The 19,239-nt window shown below is 48.1% G+C and overlaps 1 protein-coding gene across 4 annotated transcripts in view; it reads left to right on the top strand.

Moving 5' to 3' along the window:
* Window positions 1–12,281, top strand: part of ZNF438 (zinc finger protein 438) — a 147,220-nt gene extending 134,939 nt beyond the window's left edge. For 2 of the 4 annotated variants that reach the window (XM_072954943.1, XM_072954942.1), the window contains 2 exons: window positions 4,897–6,703; window positions 7,971–8,784. In XM_072954943.1, coding sequence (XP_072811044.1) covers window positions 4,897–6,703; window positions 7,971–8,685 — 2,522 coding nt within the window. In that variant the 3' untranslated portion in view covers window positions 8,686–8,784. Of the gene's footprint in view, window positions 1–4,896; window positions 6,704–7,970; window positions 8,785–12,070 lie in introns of those variants that run through there. The other 2 variants (XM_072954945.1, XM_072954944.1) reach the window with 2 other exon arrangements.
* Window positions 12,282–19,239: the final 6,958 nt, after the last annotated feature.

The following is a 19,239-nucleotide window of genomic DNA, read 5'->3' on the forward strand; positions in this document are numbered from 1 at the left end:
CATTTTCAGCTTCTCTAAATACTCCTGTCATTCAAACTACTTGAAGAAGAAGAAGAAGAAAAAAACCTGTCATCATTACAGCATAACTGCCCTTCATTGCAGTTTGCCCTGTTTTATTTTAAAGAGCCGAACGTTGGGAGAAGGGTTCTCAGGACGCCAGTTGTCCTTGGGAGGTAACGAGCTCTGATGCTTCCCAGGGTGACCTTTGCGGGGAGGAGGGCTGGGGAGACACTGCCTGTCCGATTATTTGATTACCTCCCCTATCCTTCGCATTTCTGGTCCTGAAGTAGACAAGGGAAGGAAAAACCTGAAATGCTCTGTGTGTAATCTGGACACAGTCACTTACCCATCAGAGTATCGTCAGAGATGGTCCCCTTTCAAAACGGATTCAGAAGGAGAACTTTCCTTTTCCCAACAAATACTGATCAGTGCCTCCCGTGTGCGGGGCAGAGTGTTCAGTGGCCCACGAGCATCCAGCCCTTGCACGTGTGCTCATTTCATTAGTTTCCCTTGGGAGATGTTCCGTGCGTGTGTTGGAACATAGTTGTGTGTGTGTCTTGCTACTTTTTAAAAATCCAGCTGGTAGCAGAAGAGAAATCTCCCATCCTGGAGAGGATCCCGAGTCAGTGTAAGCCTTCTCCTCTTCCACCCCTGACAGGATCGCGTGTGTGGTCGGAAGATTGTTGCCTTAGTACCTGCTTCTGGGCCTTTGAGTCAGTCCTGGGGGGCGGTGGGGCTCTCCGATTTCTGGCCTCGCCCTCTTTCTCTGGCCTTGCTTTTCTTCTAATGCATCATTTCATTCCCTGTCACTTCGTCCTGAATAATCGATTCTGGGGGAGGGGACTCAACACCACCTTCGTGAAAACCCCCACCCTTGTATGTAACTCCCAGTAGATCCAGGCAAGCAGGAGTCAGTTCAGTTTACCCTGGAAGACCTTATCTTCTCACCCTGCAGATTTCTTGCGATCAGCTTGTGATTTTTAATAATGAAGTCAACTGATAAACTTTTCTGCCCCAGGATCCACTTTTCTGAATTGCAGGGAACTGGAGGAGACGGACCCTGTGTGTGTGGCGGGCCCCTTACCTGTCCCCAGGACTCTCTTTGTCTCCCATGGCCCAGGCAGCTCACTGATCCGTGTTCTCCTTTGCTGGGACAGTTACCTGAAGGAGTTTCCTTTGCTCCTGGGCCGCAATCGGCCGCCTTTTCCTCTGAACGTCGTTGGCCTTCCCATGTCATTTGATTTCCACGCTAATGGAGACACTTGTGATGGTCAGTCGAAGCCCATCGACTTGAACTGTTTCGTAGTTAGCTCTCTGCCTCCCTTTTGGAATGGCTCAGTACATACATCTAGTTCCATTTCTGGAATCTTAACTGTCGGAAGGTTGCTTTCTCACACTTGGTCATAAAACCCAGGAAGCCCCTTCCCACCTGGGGTCCTTAGGGCCCTCGCGGCGACCTTGGCCACCGATTGTCGCTGCAGCTGCCTGCTCTGTTCTTTGTTATTTCTGCTCGTCTCTGTGCTGACATCGCCTTTCTGTGCGTCTGAGCTTCAGATTTCCCACTTCTGGCTGCACTTCCTCTCTTAGCCCGCATCCCCCGTCCTTCATCTGGGTAGGCCTGTTTTCTATAAAGCAGTTTCTTCTTTAGAGCTGGCTTGTTTCTTTGACTGTTTTAGCTTGTGCCCCCACAGCGTAATTTACTGTCCTCGCTTACTAGTTCCTCGGATGGTTCCTCACTTGGCCTCACCGATCCCCTTTATCCTAAAAAGTTTTTTGTGTTTTTTTTTTCCCCTAATCACCATGGTAACCCATTTCCTTGTTTTGGCAGTGGGCAAATAAAATTGGAAAAAAAAGTTCCAAAGATGTATACTCTATTTCTTTTTTAATTTTCAGAGTAACTTGGTAGCGTTCAAGTGTGCGTTTAAGTTGTGGATTTTTTTTATTTTTCAGCCATTGATCACTTTGTTACTAATACCACCTACAAAGTCTACCAATAATGATCAGATTCCTGACCCTGTTCTGGGACCGAGATGCAGATCACCTCCCCGCCCTCGAGGAATTCACTCTAGGGAGGGCAGGCTGCGGGCCCCCATGTAAGCCGTGAGGTGGAGCGAGAGTGCTGGAGAAAATTAAAACAGGAAGTAGGGTGGGGAGTTCAGAAGGGAGGTACAGGTCTAAGTAAGGTGGTCAGAAGATTCACCACGAGAAGCCCGTTTGAGCAGAACTGGAAGGAAAGGCAGTGTCAAACGTCCTGGGCTCACCTAGGGATGCGTGTCAGGGCAGTGAGAGCAGCGGGCACTGAGAGCCCGGGGACTTAGGTGTGTGGCGCGCGTCGGGGCGGGCCTGGAGGGACGGAGTCAGAGCGGTCCTGGAGCCCTGGGGCCCCGGCAGGGACTTTGTCTCTGACTCCAGGATGAAGAGCCGATAGGAAAGACAAGTGAGGTGACATGTCGTGCTGTGATGCGCGTTGTCATGTACTATTTCAAGAGGACTTAGGACTAATTAGGGACAGCCTAGCCTTTCTTCCAGCTCTTCATGCTGTAAATTTTGGTGCTCAATCAGTTAGGAGTTTGAACTTGATATAAATGACCCAATTTCCTCCTCCCTTTCCTCAGCCCTGATGTGCTGTGCGGATGCAAAGACCATCATTACTGTTAGTGTGATTCTTTAAAAAGCTTTGTCGCTAGGCAACCAGAAGCTATCAGTAGTTTTAAGCTCTCTGCAAACTCTCAGTCTTGATTTTATATTTATTTATTTGTTTGTTTGTTTATGGAAGGACAGTCAATTTACAGTGTTGTGTTAATTTGTGTGAACAAGAGTGATTCATTTATACATATGTGTATTCCCTGATTTAATATATTTATTTACAACTTACTTCAGTACGTCTTCCAAACAGATGAGAAGATGAGGCTTAATGTGAAAGATGTTTAAATTGAAAGGCCATGAAATTAGAACTAAAAAATGAATTAAATTATGTAGGAAGACAAAGCAGATGTCACAGATCAATTCAGGTGACTACTGTGAAGTGAGGAGGTGACTGGCTAATCCGTTTACCTGTGAACTTCACGGCAACAAAGCTAAAAAGGAAAACACCACATTTTGTAACTACCCTCGTCTGGCTTCCCCAGACCACAGCACTGCTGCCTTTCCTCCTTACTCTAACGCAAGCAACCATGTGAGCAGGTTTTTAACATCCCTGTTCTTACCCAACAGCGATTACTTTCTAAGGTACGTTGGTCGGTCAGTACACATTTCAGCCTGATTCCTACTATGTGACGTATTTGTTTCTTTGCAGAGTGTCATTTTTGCTGGGGGAAAAAAATCAATTTTCTGCTAACATTGTTAGTTCACTCACTGTGGACGTGAAAATCAAGGTTGACTTTTTTAACGTTTAATTGTCTGTTTCGCTCGGTGGCCAGCCACTTAAGGCAGAAACCGTGTCCGTTCATCTTTATGTCTCTGGTAGCTCCTAAGCAAACCTTTCCTCGATCCCTGACCTGCAACCGCAAAATCTAACAGGCTCTGAAAACAGAAAGTTGTATCAAAAGTCGGGCGCCAAAACTCATTCAGAGGCCAAGCCTGAACTGAAGTAGGACTATTTAAAAATCGCCATTCGCCCCACTTGTGAATACTCGGGTATTTCACTCACGTGTAGTAACAGGTTGGATTACTGATGCTCTGCGAACTTTGCTGGGCGTTACATACCATCTGGTGTCTACAGCTTATTACTCTTCAAAATATGAACAGATAAATTCCAAAATGCTTCTGTCCCCAGTGGGATCAGAAAAGGAATCATGGGCCTGCAGTGGCCAAGCTCTAGAATGGCAGGCGTACCTAGTCAACGCGAGGGGGAGGGAAGCTTGACTCATACGAGGCACTTAGAGATGGGAGACTGTTCTGCAACCAGGCCTTGTGCACCTGAGGCCTCAGGGAGTAAAACATGATTCAGTCCTTAGAAAGCAGCGCATCGAAACATTCCCTGAATTGTCCCTTTGGAGAAGTCACAATTGCTCTTCTGCCAGACTAGTAAATTCTAGAAACATGAACTGTTATTCCATCAGTTGAAATTGTTGCTGTCAGTGTCCTTGGAGGTGCCATGTGTGTTGTCTCTGTATCTTTTCTTACCACTTTGGATCTTTTTGTTTTCCTGCCAGCATTTTTTTTAAGGTGTCTCACATCAGCTTTTTTTAAATGCTAGTGATTTAATTGCAAAAGCACACACATAAACAGTGTGAAAGGTGTGAGAGGAAAATTCACAAGTCACCTGGGAAACGGCCACAAAGCCAGCGTTCAGTCTGGAATCCATCCACCGCTCAAAGCAAATCTCACTTCCGGTGGGTCAGACGGGCATCCTGAAACTGAGCAAAAAATGAGTTTGATACAAGAAACATTTGTTTCATACGGAAGATACAGTGGGAACTAGCAAGACAGTTTCAATACTGGCCTCACCCACACAGAGCTGAAGTTTAACGGGGAAAACATTTATGTAAAAGGAATCCAGTCCACAGCAGAGCCTACTGGTGGGGGTGCAGCCAAGAGATCAGGAGAGGAGGTGGGGTTGCACTGGTCTGTAAAAATGAATTCAGTTAGGTCAATGGAGAGGATGGACTTGTGGAATACAAGGAGGAAAAAGACACAGCCCCAGCTCTCAAGAAGCCCTGAGTTTAGTAGTAGAGATGCACAAACAGATTATTGTGGAAAGTGCCCCTGGCCCCGCGGAGGAGCACAGTCATCAGTGCGTAGGAAGGCGGGCAGGAGCTGACCTTCACGCTGGGACGCAGTAGGCAGGGTGGTCTAGGAATGCACTCCAGGCAGAGGAAATGCTGAGATGCTTATTTGTGCCCTCACAATGGGACAGCGACACCAGAGTGACTTTATATTGTATTATCCTTGCAGGTGAACCAAGCATCCCTTCCGGGACCATTCAGATTGGGAAAGGTCTGCAGAGTAAGAGTCAGTTTAGAACCATCGCTCCAAAAATCGTGCCCAAAGTCCTGCCACCCCGAGTGCTCACGTGCCCTTCGCCGTCCCTCCCTGATCAGGCGAGTCCAGGCCCCCCCTTCAGCTCGAAGCCCCTGGGGATGCCAACCCAGAATTATGCGCTGATGCAGGTCGCTGGCCAGGAGGGGACATTTTCTCTGGTCGCTCTGCCCCACGTTGCCTCTGCTCAGCCCATTCCGAAGTCCAGACTGCCTCTTCCTGAGAACCTAAAGCTGCCTATTCCCCGGTACCAACCCCCAAGAAAGAGCCAAGGAGCGAGAAGGAAGCCTATGCCCAGCTCCTCTGAGAGCAGCAAACCCCCTGTCCAAACCCACGCACCCCCCGCCCTGCCTGCCCGTCCTGAGCCCCCGCCCAGGCCCCGTCCACCCGAGGCCTGGGTGCCACCAGACCAGGCCCTGGCAGGTGTGGGCACCGCCGTGCTGACCAACGGGGATGACCACAGAGACTCCCGGCCTCCAGGGACCAGTGCCCATGCAGATCCAAACCCTCCTGCCACCCCAGCATCGTCTGTACCGCAGGGGCCCGCTGCCAAGCTGGACCTCCCAAAGACGTCAGGGAAAGCAAACCATGCTGGCCAGAAAGCATCCAGGAAACCCGCCACTGTTCCCAGTGAGAAACTTAAAGGACAGGCCAGTGTTGCCAAAGCCGTGACCCATTTGTCACCAGCTGTATTTGGCAACACGGTTCAAGTGGTCTCTTCTGTCTCTAGAGGTAAACTGCCCATCCTCCCTTACTCAAGAATGAAAGCACCAGAGGTTTACAAGAGTGAATCGGCCATTCACACTGTGGATATTTCTTTACCTGGGCTCCGGGCAGCCAGTGACAAGACCTTGGGGGTCACAGAAGGCTTCTGTGTGGCGCCACAGGTGGCCAACAAGGTCCCTGTCCCACCGGTGTTGAAGCAGAACCCTGGTGAAAATGCCTTCAGTCTGGCCACCAAACCCGATCTTAGCCACAAAACAAAACTGAATGGTGGGGCAGCAAAGAGAAAAGGCAGGAAGCGAAAGGTACCAGATGAGCTTTTGACATTTCAGGGCAAAAGAAGGAAATTTGTCTTGAACAAGTGTAGAGATGGCAAAGAAAGGGTCCAGGCCGATCCGCAGGAAGCCAGCGGCCCGACACCTGGGACTGTGAGAAAGTACCGGAGCATCATGCCCAAACCTGCCACCGTCCCGCCGGCTCCGGGCCCCCCGGCCTCTCCCGTGGCCCCAGTCCAGCCCCCGCTGCCCGGCAGCCCAGCACAGGATGTGCTGCTGAGTAATCCCTTCTCCCCGGAACACCTGGGCTCTAAGCAGGCCGACGGCCCTTCCCCTAAGCCCAGCACTGCGTTCAGACGCGGGCTCTCCGGCCTTAAGAAGCCTTGGCACCGATGCCACGTGTGTGATCACCACTTCCAGTTCAAACGGCACCTCCAGGAGCACATGAACACACACACCAACAGGCGGCCCTACAGCTGCCGGCTCTGCCGCAAGACGTACATGCGGCCGGGCAGCCTGAGCGCCCACGTGCGACTCCGGCACGCGGACAGCCGGCCCCGGAAGCTCATGTGCTGTGAGCTGTGTGCCAAAGTGTTCGGCCACTTGCGAGTCTACTTTGGCCACCTGAGAGAGGTTCACAGAGTCGTCATCAGCACCGAGCCCGCCCCCTGCGAACTGCAGCCCGGAGACCAGAGTGCCAGGGAGCCGGAGGGGCCAGTGGACAGGTGAGTGTTGCTAGGATGCGGGCCGGCGGGAAGGAACGTCCGGGTTGGAGAACAGGGTGGGATTTCACACCCAGAAAGATGCCTTTGGGAAAGCGTCCCTCAGATGAGATTTCATAAGGTCGCCACCTTGTCCCCCTGTTCCGGAAAGGGTGGCCTCCTTTCCCTTCATTTCCGATCATTCATGATCATTAATTACCCCACCATCTGGCAGCCAGGACACAGATGCCAGCTTGGGGTCCACTGGGGACCATCAAGCAAGAGGTTATTCTTGCATCTGAAATAGGAAAGAGTCACTTAGTGTATATGGTTCCTGGGCACCTCTACAAGTAACTTCCCCCAAACTCATACCCACAGAATTTCTGTCTAAAGAGGATCGTTTGCCCCAGATATGGAGTGACCAGTGGTGGGGACTGGGCGGCGTCTGCTGCGTCGGCCATCCCCTCGGGTGCCAGACCAGACCCTCTCCGTTGGCCCTGTTTTCCTGACGGGCCGGAGCAGTATTTCCTGTGTCATTGCCCCCGTGCCCCTTCCCAGTTTCATAAACACACCAGCTGAGTCATTGGAGAGCCTGCCGTGCAGGGCTGAGAGAAGTAAGCAAGCCATGGACACACCCTCTGTCTGTCCACCTGGCTCTAAGTGACAGAGGGGTCTCACTGAAACGAGTTCTCATCAGCACCATGAAAATGAAACATTCTTCAGCACTTTTGATTCTCTGTCCCTCGTCCTCCTCAACTGTCCCGATGGTTCTCAGACCTTTCTGTCCAACTCTGGCTTGGTGGATCATACACATTAAGAGTAAAGTGCACCTGTCCTGTTCCTGGCTGGCTTCTCTAGAGTTTCTCTGTGTCTCTTTAAGCATTTCTGCCCCCTTTCAGACACCTGTGCCTTTTACTAATGTACATAGCAGCCTCCCCTAAAGAAACCTCACTTCTTAATGGTTTAATGGAATATGTTTCAATTTTTAGGTAAAATGTCCAAACTGCATTTGGTGCTCTGGTTGGGGAGGACGCCATGGGAGGGGAAGTGGGGACAGTCACCTCCGCTGGACCCAGTGGGTCCCCACAGTGCTTCACTTGGTACTTCCTACTCTCATGGTGATTCCACCTGTTCCCATGGTAACCAAAGAAGACTTAGCTCCCGAGGAGATACGTAAAGGAAAACCCTCTTTCTGAAGGGGCCCCCGCCAACCTGAGAGGTGTGAGGCCCCAGGCAGGAGTGACACTGCTGCTCCCCGCGGCCTCTGCTCACCCTCTGTACTTCTCCGCAGCGCGTCCATCTTAGACCCCGAAAGGCCAAGAGCTGGAAAGACGAGTCCCGTTTTTTTTTTTCCGGGAGACCTGATCCAGGCTATTTCCCCACTTTTCAGGGAGAACAGGCCCAGCCTTGAAGAAGACCTCCTTCTGAACCAGGCCGACGAAGTCAAATTACAGATCAAATGTGGCCGCTGTCAGATCACTGCCCAGTCTTTTGCTGAAATCAAATTTCACTTACTCCACGTTCACGGAGAGGAAATTCAGGGCAGGTTACAAGAGGGGATCTTCCCTGGAGGCAGAGGCACTCAGGATGAACTGCGGAAACACGCTGCTCCTTCCTGGAAACCACAGTCCAAGAGAAGAAAGATGTTTAAGCATCGTCCCTCTGATGAGGAACTCCACGCATTCCCCACGTTGAAAAAGCAGCTCTGCCTCCATCAGCAGAACGACGTGGAAATCCTCACAGGGCACGAAGGAGCCCAGCCAGGACCCTTTGAGCCCAGAGGAGACCCCCAGAGCCCCGAGTGTCCCGGGCCCCCTACTGCCCCCCTCCCAGCCCAGCCAGGCTTTAACTGCATCCTTTGTGCACAGACGCTGGGAAGGAAGGAAGACCTGCTCCTGCACTGGGAACAGCAGCACAACTGTGAGAACCCTCCCCAGCTCTGGACCATTTTCCATGCGCTCTCCAACCGGGGAGTCATCACGCTCTCCAGCGAAACCGAAAAATGAAACACAGGGGCGAGGAGGAGTTAGGAGAGGCTTGCTCTCAGCTTCCTCTCGGGGCTTTGTGGTGCTTAATTACAGAAATCAAACAAGTTAGGATCAGCATTAATGAGCAGGAGTGGTTTTTGAACATAGTTCTGTTTTGTTATGAAATATATATATATATATATATCTCATTGATGCATTTTTCTAACATATGCAGGTTTTTTTAATTTGATGTACTGTTATGTTTATTTCAGATTCAATAAAAAGCTAAATTTGGAGGTTGAAATATAGAAGATGGTAGGCTGTTCCTCAGATACAGTTTTTAGTAGAAACACGTGTGAGTGTGCGTGCGTGCGTGCGTGCGTGTGGGCTTATATTCACATGGCTCCTGTTTAAGTAGATCAACAAATGTGATACATTTCCAGGGGACAGAACCACTCCATTTTCAATCCTACTATATTGTTGGTCTTTATCAAATTCTCTGGTTGATTTGACCATGCCATACAGCAGTGTGTTGGATAAGGTTCTCATCTCTCATAGTTTAAAATCCATGTTTTCAGGCCATAGATTTTTTAAGTTCTGTTTTCTAAAATACACATTCCCTTGAAGATGAGATATCGGTAAATCATCCAGCCATTGTGTTCCATATCAAAGTAATCAAAAATTTTTTTTAGTACTTCACCTTTTTTGGTAAGAAATTCTTTTTCAAATAGTCTTTTGAGCTAGAAAATTTACAGCCTGGGAAGCGAACTAGATAGTTCAATCCAGATGTCCAGGTGTCGCAACCTTCCCTCCCTCCCCAATAACTTCAGAGGGCTGTGGCTGGCGGATCGGTTTTAGATGCGATGGCCCAAGGTTTCAAGCCCAGGTTCTCTTTGAAAGTCAAGAGTAAATGATTGCCTCTTAAATTTCTGGGAAGTTATCTGGAATCGAAAAAGTTGCCATTTGAAGTTTCTGGCCATCCTGGCTGCAAAATGTTCTTGGAAGAGGGGAATTTCAGCCCTCATCCCGCTAGAATTCCAGCCTTTGGTTGATAGTACTGTGCACGCGGCCAGCCCCGTGTGCCTGAAGCTTGGCGCAGGCACCTTCATAACAGCTTTCTGTGTTAAAGGAAGTTACCTGAACGGAGGAAGAACTAAATTCTACTTGATAAGCTGGCAGGTCTTCAGTCATCTCTTTTAGTGTCTTGTTTTATTTTTATTTTCTTTTGTTTTGTTTATTGTAATACAATCAGTTTACAGTGTGTCAGTTTCTGGTGTAAAGCATAATGTTTCATATACATACGTATATTCATTTTCATATTCTTTCTCATTAAAGGTTGCTAATATCTCATTTTAAAAGCAGGTGTTCATCGGCCTGACTTGGCTCAGATAGCACAGAAAGAGGACACTCAATCTTTGGCTTTTTGCAAATAGTTTTATAAATTTGAGAATAAGAGGGTAGGGATAAAAAAATCTCTGAAAAATGTTGCTGTGGTTTATCGATGGATCACCCTCTGCCCAGTTTCAGAGAGACATCAGTATCAGACTTCTACAGGGAAGGGGATAGCTCAGTGGTGGAGCACTTACTTAGCATGCATGAGGTCCTGGGTTCAATCCCCAGTACCTCCATTAAAAAAATTCTTTTTTAAGAAATAAATACCAGACTTCTGCTGTTTGGTATTTTTAGAACTGGGTGCACAATGGAACGACTTTGCCATTGAGCACAGTCCCTAGTTTATGTTTGGAAGATCAGTCTTGAAGACACTAAAAAAAAAAAAAAAGAGAGAGAGAGAGAGATCTACCAAGAATACTGCTTGAATTCAAACCATGAAATTTTATTCCAAGTATAAAGTAGTTGATAGACCACCCCGCCTCAGTCTTCAGATGCTAAGCAAGGATTTCCGAAATGCTGATCAGGATGCCCAGGGGCCGAGGAGCGGGTCCAGAGTACCGATGGAGGCATAGGTTTGAGGACAGTGTGTCCACCCAGCACGTAAAGGGGCATCTGCAGTTCCCAGGGTTGTGGAGACACCTGTGGCCGGTGTTTAATCCTGTATTCTTGCAGCGAGGGTGAGGCAGTGAGGGCGAGACAGCGAGGGCAGAGATGGCCTCTGGAAAGAAACGGAGGGTTAGGAATGGGACCAAGAGCAAAGGGAGGGAGACGTGATTGGCTTGGCATTGAGCGCCCTGGCTGGGGCCCCTTTCTCATCAGCGCCACCTGTGATGAGCCATTTCAGGCCCTGAATGGTGGCACTTGTACTGTGAGATGGTGGCAGGAGGGACCCCAACTCGGGAGGGAGGAAAATGAGGGAAAATTCAGCTAAAGGACTGGGAACAGCTCACAGGGATGAGCCAAGGGGTCTTGACTGATAAGCCTTCCTTGGGTGTAGACGTGTTGTTGGTTCCCAACCTGCATACGTAACCAAAAGGCAGTGATGTGCAGAAGACAGTACCATGATGCTTACTGACCAGGAGAGAGCGACTGTCCTAAGCTCTATTCCCCCGTCGGTAAGACGAGAGTGATGACCCCACCTCAAGGCATTTTTTCTGAAGAGTCAATGACACACACATAAAACGCGTGGCACCCTCGGGCCATGGAGGAACTAGTGGTGGTGTTTATTATGCTTTTGACCCAACTTGGAAGAAAAGGTACATTATGTCATAAAAATATCATTTAAAACAGCTCAGGTCGGCCTCAAGTCCAGAATTCAAGGATGAAAAATTCTGCAGCAAACCGCAGAAAGTGGCATCTCTGTATAAAAAGTACATTTTAATTTTGAAATAATCAAACTGGGATCGGTATTGCATGGCGGTTTAGTAAGTTGCTATGTAATCAATACAGGAAGCGAAATTGATGAAATTGTTTCCCTTTCAGGCTCCACTTTGGGCCACAGATTCTCCCCTGCAGCTGTCCTGCTTTGCCTCCCCTGGGCCTGACCCAGCTGCTGTCACCCAGGGTCCCGACCTTGACAGTGGACTTGTCTGCTTCCCACTCTAGACCATCAGCCTCTGGAGGGCAGGGGCCGTGTCTTTGCTTAGCAGGTAGCCCTAGTGGGTCTAGGACCTGCTGAGGAAGCGTGCACAATATCTGTTGATAAAATGGACACATTCGCTGAAGACAGACAAAAGTGCCACTTCCCTTTCTGTGAATAAACCCAGCTGCAGCTGCAACCACACTTACAGCCGGGAAGGCACGGAGGGAACTGTGGTCTTCAGTGCAGCACATTCATTTTGCTTAATGTCTTTTGCTTCTTAGAAAGTTGTCCCAGAGCCAGCAAAGCGGGATTTTTTTTTCCCCTTTTCTTTTGGCTCTAAATTATTTCTGAAAGTTACAGCCTTTTAGATTTGTATTTTTTATTAGCTGTCATTTTTATTCATGTCCCCTTTTGTTTCTCTCTCCTTCTCTGGACCTCTTCCTGGTCAAGCTTGACTGTTCCTCCGTTAAGCTGTTCCTCATATGGCAAGTTGTCCCTGCATCAGCACGCCATAAATAATCAAGCCTGGGAACGGGCCCTCGCCGCCTCCGGCTCCAAACCCCTCCTGCCTCCCAGCTGCCCGGCTCCAGCCTTTCTGCGGCCTCAGTGACATGATTGTTGGCAATAAATGCTCAGTTTCATTTATTTATTGGAATTCTCAGATCTGGACTGGTCTCTTGCATTCAAGCCGCCGACATCCTTTGTTTGGTACAGATTTTATAGAGTCTCCCCTTTTCACTGAGCTCTGAGACAAAGCGCCCTGGTAAAGGTGAACTTGAACTTAACAGATTTTTAGCTTCAGCTTTATTCTGACACCCCTGACAGTAGACAATTGGCAGCTTATCTCGGGTTGGGGGTGTAATTCAGTATATATTTTAACTATCTCCACCTTTTCAGAAATGTTCCTTTTGGAGGTGAAATGTTTATTGTATCCCATATTTGGTTGTGGTCATGGTTCTCCCGCATAATAAAACTGTAACCACAGTTTGGCGAGCTTCATTTAAACTTGTATTTAGGATGCAGACGTGAGGTCAGTCGTACATCACATCTTACACCCTCTGAAGTGTGAGGATGTTTCAGTGTGTTGCTTTAACCCTCCAAGAAAATCCGCTGTCTACTGAAGAAAACCAAATGTGACAACTGAAAGAGAAGTAAAAGTTACTTATTCTAATTTTGATGTGAAGCTAAACAGGTTTGGGTTCTTATTTTTTTCAATGAAACTTCCTCCCATGTTCAGAAGTGCCCCCCTCGCCATGGTTAGCTTAGCCATGAAGAATCCTCCCCTCATAGGTGGCAGTGCCGCTTTCAGTATGTTACAGAATCGCAAGCAGTTAGCATTATACTAGATCACCAGCCACTAAAAAATGAAAGATTTTACCTTCCATCATTAAGTATGAATTTCACCTCCAACTAAGATTTGTGAAGAAACCGACCAGTAGGTGTTCTAAGGGCATTCACAGAAATGGCAGTGAACTTGATCAGAGCATTGCCTGAGTTGTCATGCATATCTCACCACAAAAATGTGGCCACAGAGGAGATCCAGGTGTCTCAAACCTGAGCCGCAGGGCCCTCCCAAAGCTCTGGCTATTTCCGGAAGTAATCTCTAAGACAATGCTCTTAGGAAATTAACACACTGCCTTTTCCTGGTCTCATCCAAATTAAAGCACAGTGAAATTTTTCACAAGACATTCATTGAATCAAGCCTTTTTGACAATCATTACAACTAAGGAAAGTTAAAATATCCAAGAAGAACCAAGTCTCGAATAGTGTTCTTTCTTGACGTAAAGAATGGGGGAGGGAGAACGAACGGGAGGGAGGAAGTTTGTCAAGATGCGGCATGAGGGACTTAGATGACAAAAGGAAAGGCCCCTGGGGCTCTGTAAGCTTAGTGGGGAGCCTGGATGCAGGGTCCAGGCAGCAAAATGATATATTTTGGTACCACCTCAATGAAGCAAACAAAATTTGACAATGTGTATCAAAATCTTTTTCAAATGCTATCCTTTTTGACCCCGGAGCTCCACTTGTAGCAGTTTGTCCTACTCATGTTCCACCATGAGTACACAGACAGGCATAAGGATGTTCACTGCAGCATTGTTTATAATAAGCAAAGACTGGACACAACTTATGCATCCATCAGAGCTGGTTTTACAAAAGTCACAGTGTGCCATATGGTGGACCATCGTGCTGCAGGTGAAAAGATAGACGTAGCCCTTCATGTGCTGAGATATGTATTGTGTGTGGGAAGCAAGGTGCAGACCATGTCAGTGTGTTCTCATTGGCTTTTGTTTGTTTTTTTGATGGAGATGCTGGGGACTGAACCCAGGACCTCATGTATGCTAAGCATGCGCTCTGCCACTGAGCTGTTTCCCTCCCCCTCATTTGCTTTTAAAAACAGAAGTAAGGGCTGGAGAGAAGGGGCGGGTGTGTGCCAGTACATGCAGAGAAACACAAGGTGGCTTCAGGAAAGGGGCTCCCTGGAGTTAGAAGGGAGGACACTTACTTTTGCATTATTGGAATGTTTTGCTGCATTTTTTTTTCAATTGAAAAAAAGGCTCTACTGGATTGAGCAGTAGCTGGGCTGCATCGTCCGGGAAGGCGTCAGCAAAGCTGTGAAGGAGGGAAACCATCTTACTCCTTAGCGTGGGGCCCTCGTGCACTTCCTCACCTGAGCCCCTGCTGCCTGACAGTGCCGCACCCCGGCCCACAGGTACCTGCTAACGAGACCGAAGTTTGATTTTATGACAACAATAGTGTATGTAATAATGCACTTTGTATCTTGAATGTTCTGTTGTAATTTCTTATTTTTTTCAATTGAAGTAGTGTTGTGTTAGTTTCTGGTGTACAACATAGTGATTCAGTTATACATGTATATATTCTTTTCCATAATATGTTGTTACAAGGTATTGAATATAGTTCCTTGTGCTGTACGGTAGGTCCTTGTTGTTTGTCATTTTTATATACAGTAGTTTGTATCTGCTAATCCCAAACGCCTGATTTATCCCTCCCCCTCCTTTCCGTTTTGATAATCATAAATTTGTTTTCTATGTGAGTTTATTTCTGTTTTGGAAAGAAGTTCATTTGTATCATTTTTTGGTAATTTCTTTCATTCCGGCGACCTTTGCAATAAATTGATCTCATGACCCACCAATGAGCAAATACAATCTGAAATACGCTGCTACAGATTTGAGGCTTGCTGCCCCTCCCTGTCCCACAGTGGCCTTCCTGGGGTGTCTGTCACCCAGGCCCTGGGCCCTGCTGTCAGAGGTCTGATAAATGACTCTCATTTCTCCCCAGATCTGCGTTTTATAGATCTCCTGAAGGGTGGCCTCAAGCCGAAGGGATGACTGATGCTGGAAAGTTCAGACACCCTGTGGTGGGAAGGAAGGCCTTTTGGTGCCTCCGTTAACTCCCTGTGGGGCTCCTGAGTGCCTCTGGGAAAGGGTGAGGTCATCACTGAGAACCAAGAGACATTGCCACCCAGCTGGGGCTCACCCGGGAAACTCTTTCAAAGCTTCACCTGACTTGAGTCCTGACTCCAGGTTTGGGTTAGGCTGGAAACTGCTTCTCGTATCTCATCCCAATTCAAAGAAAATGATGCGGCAGAAACTGAGTCCTCTAGAGAAGATGCAGATTCTGACGGTATCAGAACCTCTTTGAACCGACAGCCTCCTCCTCTCCAGCATCCCCACTTCTCCTCGCCCACGCTAAGGAGCCCACGTCTGGCCAGTTTCCCTGAGTGTGTGGGTAGAACCACCTCCTCCTCCTCCTGGCCTCACTGTTGGAATGTTCTGCAGTCGTCTGGGCCTGCAGTGGAACCGGGTCACTGGGGTAGAACACGGCCAAAAAAAGGACTTCCCAGTGGCCCCTGTCCTTCCCTCATCTCCAGGGAGTGATTCTGAAATTAGACCGAGTTTCTCACTGATGCAGACACACTCCCGCCCCTTCCACATCAGACACCCAGCGCCACCGTGAAGTTGGAATTCTACTTTCTCCGCTTCTGCCACTTGGCCCCGCCATTCAACAGTAACACCTAGTGAATTCACATCCTTCTGTGTGTGTTCCTCAGAGGTCCCTGTTTCTCAACAGTAGTGCGTTGGCTTGAAGAAAATCGGCCTGGTCCCCCTTTTTATTACAGCTTAACCCTGTCCCAGGTTGCCCAAAAAAAGTGTTTGTGAAACTGCTCACGGGTCCTCCAGGGAGATTCCCAAATCAGCACCCACACCAGAGTGCCCTATTCACGTGGAGACCCGCACGCCCAGCCACTCTGGGGCTCACTGGCTGGAAAGCCAGCCCGGCACAGAGCAGCGCGGGTCTGGGGAAGATCTTGCGGACTTCTGATCACGTGGGCTCCCCTGGGCAGCAGGCGCTGCTTTTGCACTTGCATGTGGCTGGGGGCGTAGACCCTGACTCTCACTGAGGGTACAAGACAGTAGTGGAGAAGGAAATTGGCAGGGATTCGCCAATGATCGGATGTTTTCATTTGGCTTTGATTTGCATCAGTGCACTGAAATACCACTTCAAACATCTTCATCGCCTTATATGGAAAGTGCTCATCACAGTAATAGATGTTATAACTCTTGAGGGCCTTTATTATTGAACGAGGAGAGCCTACGCCCATTCCTCAAAGGGCTCGTGCTTTTCTGGGTCCCGTGGGATTCATCGGGGATGTCAGTTCAGTTACAGTGGGGAAAATTTCCACATCACAAAATCCAGCCCCACTGTGGACACTAATTGGCCTCCTAGCTGACAGCCCAGAAAGCTCTGGGCCCCGACACCGATCTATTTGCTGAGGGGGCGAGGCGGTAGGAGGAAGCCACGTTGTCTGGACCCAATGTTTATTCTCCGCTGAGGATGAGGGAGATTTGGAGGGGCTGCAGAGCAGTCATTGCCGCAGGTCATCCATTCGGAAGCAGCAAAAGGAAGTTAATATAACAAGGAACTGAAGACAGGTTCAGCCAGACCTTCAGCATCTCCCGCATTAATAGTCTTTTAACACGGTGGGGTAAAAAAACACTGAATTCCAGTTGGTGGCCAAGCCCACAGAGGGGTAGGTGAAAGCTAGTTTTCCTGAAGTGAGCATGTTCAGGAAAGCAGGTAAGGACTCTCTCTGTGTGCCTTGTGGCTGGGAGGCATGATTTGCATTTGCATGGACCACGGTGGTCTCAGGGACGGCCACTCAGCCCTGTGACACTGAGGTTTGAATTAAGCCTTTCACACTCAGCACCACAGCCCAACCCGCACCTGATCCTGAGCAGAGACCTGCTGGTTTCCTAGTAAGTGCCGCCTACCGCTGGTGCACACGGCCAGCAGCGGGCTCTGAACTCCTCCCAGTATTTTCCCTCCAATTCAACTACATCTTCAAGAAAATGTATCAAATATGTGCTTCTAGAAACCCATTAAAATAAGATCCACAACCACTGAAAAGTCTGCTGGATCTGGAGCAGGTAGAAAATCCTTCCCCCGTCCTCCACGGGCTACCTTAATTCCCCCCTTTTAAACCAATTATTTGTCATGTGACCATAGTTTTACAGCCAAGTCATCTTGGACATGTAGCATCCAGGGAATGTGGGTGAGAGTAACTCATCCCTGGCTCTGAGACCTCCTCCCCTTGGAGCTGGCCCTCCCCGCCCTGCCAGCCCTGCTTTCTCCTCTGCTGATAGGGGCTGGCCCCTCACTCTGCCCTCCTCACCTCCCCAACTGCCCGACTGTTCACATGACCAGTCCCACCAGATCACTCCAGATGGGGCCATTTCCGTGGAGGCCCCAGTTGTGTTTCCATGCCAACCACAGGAGGCTGAGCCCAACTCCTCAAACAGGAACAGTTTTTTCTGGGCCCCAAACTGGGAGCTAGCTGTCAATTTCTTTTTTGTTTGTTTGTTTAATTAAATTATAGTCAGTTTACAACATTATGTCAATTTCTGGTATACAGCACAGTTTTTCAGTCATACATGAATATACATATATTCATTTTCATATTCTTTTTCGCTGTGAGCTACTATAAGATCTTGAATATATTTCCCTGTGCTATAAGTATAAACTTGTTTATCTATTCTATATACACCTGTCAGTATCTACAAATCTCGAACTCCCAGTCTGTCCCTACCCATCCTCCTCCCCCTGGCAACCACAAGTTTGTATTCTATGTCTGTGAGTCTGTTTCTGTTTCATATTTAAGTTCATTTGTCTTTTTTTTTTTTTTTAGATTCCACATATGAGTGATATCATATGGTATTTTTCTTTCTCTTTCTGGGTTCACTTAGAATGACATTCTCCAGGGACATCCATGTTGCTGCAAATGGTGTTATGTTGTCATTTTATGGCTGAATAGTATTCCATTGTATAAATATACCACAGCTTCTTTATCCAGTCATCTGTCAATGGACATTTAGGTTGTTCCCATTTCTTGGCTATTGTCAATAGTGCTGCTGTGAACATTGGGGTGCAGGTGTCTTTTTGAATTAGGGTTCCTTCTGGATATATACCCAGGAGTAGGATTGCTGGATCATATGGTAAATCTATTTTTAGTCTTTTGAGGAATCTCCATACTGTTTTCTACAGTGGCTGCGCCAAACTGCATTCCCACCAGCAGTGTAGGAGGGTTCCCCTTTCTCCACAGCCTCTCCAGCATTTATCACTTGTGAACTTTTGAATTATGGCCATTCTGACTGGTGTGAGGTGATACCTCATTGTAGTTTTGATTTGCATTTCTCTGATAATTAGTGATATTGAGCATTTTTTCATGTGCCTGTTGGTCACTCATATGTCTTTACTGGAGAATTGCTTGTTTAGGTCTTCTGCCCATTTTTGGATTGGGTTGTTTGTTTTTTTCCTGTTAAGTCATATGGACTGTTTATATATTCTGAAAATTAAGCTTTTGTTGGTTTCATCTTTTGCAAAAATTTTCTCCCATTCCGTAGGTTGTCATTTTGTTTTGCTTATGGTTTCCTTTGCTGTTCAAAAGCTTGTAAGTTTAATTAGGTCCCATTTGTTAATTTTTGCTTTTATTTCTATTTCTTGGGTAGGCTGCCCTAGGAGAACATTGCTGAGATGTATGTGAGATAATGTTTTGCCTATGTTTTCTTCTAGGAGGTTTATAGTGTCTTGTCTTATGGTTAAGTCTTTAATCCATTGTGAGTTTATTTTTGTGTGCAGTGTGAGGAAGTGTTCTTTCAGTGACTGTTCATTCTTTGTTTAGCCCCTCTCTCTGCCCACACTTGAGTCAAGCTCATGGGAGCCTCACCAGACTCGGCCCTCCAGCCACCTGCGAGCTCTGTGCCCATCTTCTCCCCTTCTGGGTGCACTGTCGGCACCCAGAGCTGCAGCCTGGGGGGTCGCCAACAGTCCTGCAGCTGCCCCCGCAGGCACCCCGTCCCCACCTCCCCTCACCCCACACTGATGCCTGGACGCCCCAAGAGGCCAACAGGTGCTGCTCCCTTCCTATTGGGAAGCCCAGTTCTGTCTTGTTGTGATTCACACAAAGGGGCACGGAGTGGAATCCTGTTTTCCGAGGGGGTGAGTTTGTTGATTGGAAAAAAAAAAGCATAACCTGAAAGTTGGGAATTATGCCTTATTCAGGGGTCTGATGGAGGACTACAGCCTGGGAATCAGCCTCTCAGCTC

Source organism: Vicugna pacos, chromosome 35 (assembly GCF_048564905.1).
Source record: "Vicugna pacos chromosome 35, VicPac4, whole genome shotgun sequence".
NCBI lineage: Eukaryota > Metazoa > Chordata > Mammalia > Artiodactyla > Camelidae > Vicugna > Vicugna pacos.